This window comes from Trichinella spiralis, assembly GCF_000181795.1.
Source record: "Trichinella spiralis strain ISS 195 chromosome Unknown Scfld5308, whole genome shotgun sequence".
Taxonomy (NCBI): Eukaryota; Metazoa; Nematoda; class Enoplea; order Trichinellida; family Trichinellidae; genus Trichinella; species Trichinella spiralis.
Window position 1 is genome coordinate 1 of NW_003532247.1, and position 870 is coordinate 870.

General features: G+C 35.5%; 1 protein-coding gene across 1 annotated transcript; it reads right to left on the reverse strand.

Annotated features, from left to right (window-relative positions):
- Positions 1-80: 80 nt before the first annotated feature.
- Positions 81-728, reverse strand: Tsp_15208 (conserved hypothetical protein). The gene is made up of 4 exons (XM_003366840.1): positions 704-728; positions 511-682; positions 324-420; positions 81-236 (listed from the first exon to the last, which is right to left on the reverse strand). Exons 1-4 carry the CDS (start codon positions 726-728, stop codon positions 81-83), a joined length of 450 nt encoding a protein of 149 aa, XP_003366888.1.
- Positions 729-870: the final 142 nt, after the last annotated feature.

Consider the following 870-nt stretch of genomic DNA (forward strand, 5'->3'; position numbering starts at 1 on the left):
TCGCACTGTGGTGGATTCATTTCAATGTAAAGATGATAATTGTAACTGTTAACTTTCAAATCTTCAATCGTCGCTTCATTCTAAAGAAATTTCGCTTTCATCACGTTCACGTCGCCAACTGTATAATTGCTATCATCTGCGTTCATTTTCACAGCCACTTTCAAATCGTATATAAATTTGAAAAAAATGAGATTATAAAATGAACATTCAAATACTCCAACTTGAACAACATGGGTCTAAAAGAAGTTGCAAATTTTATATTAAATTTTGAAGAGAAAAACATTTTTTTCCATTTTAACAAGGTTTAGTAAATTGAAAATAACAAATAACTTGATTTCCATGGGAGAGATGGGCTCGCCAATCAAAGCAATTTTACTTTCAATATCTACGTCAATCTCTGCGCGTGGTGAACTTTTCCACCTGCAATGAAATCAACATCCATCTCTATATACGTACATACATGTATATACACCCGTGAAATAAATCACAAATCGATCAGTCAGTCAAAACGTACTATTCTCGTCGGCTTGTAGACGTTTACGCAATTCTTCGACACAAGAGCTGTCCCAGATGCGTTCCCCAAGCGTGCGATCATGCTCTTGATCCAGCACAGCCAAATGATCAGCAATCAACTGCTTTTCCTTTTCAAGTTTCAAACTTTCTGCTTTCTCTGGTCCAAAGACTGCGCTTGTCGTTTATATACCCCTGTCTCGAACTATAAAACCCATGCAATTTTAGCTGTTTCGTAAAATTATATTCCAAATACCAAAACGGCAAATACACAAAAACAATATTTCAAATCCACAGACAATTTCAATTTGTTGCTGCTATCGAGAGCTTATCTGAACTTTAAAATCACCACAACTTCTA

Bases quoted from the DNA above. Each gene is read 5' to 3' on its own strand.
- Tsp_15208 (XM_003366840.1), bottom strand. From the start codon at position 728: ATGGGTTTTATAGTTCGAGACAGGG. The intron at 421-510 runs GTTTTGACTGAC...ATTTCATTGCAG, and splicing joins CAAGCCGACGAGAATAGTAC to GTGGAAAAGTTCACCACGCG. The intron at 237-323 runs GTTATTTTCAAT...AACTTCTTTTAG, and splicing joins CCATGGAAATCAAGTTATTT to ACCCATGTTGTTCAAGTTGG.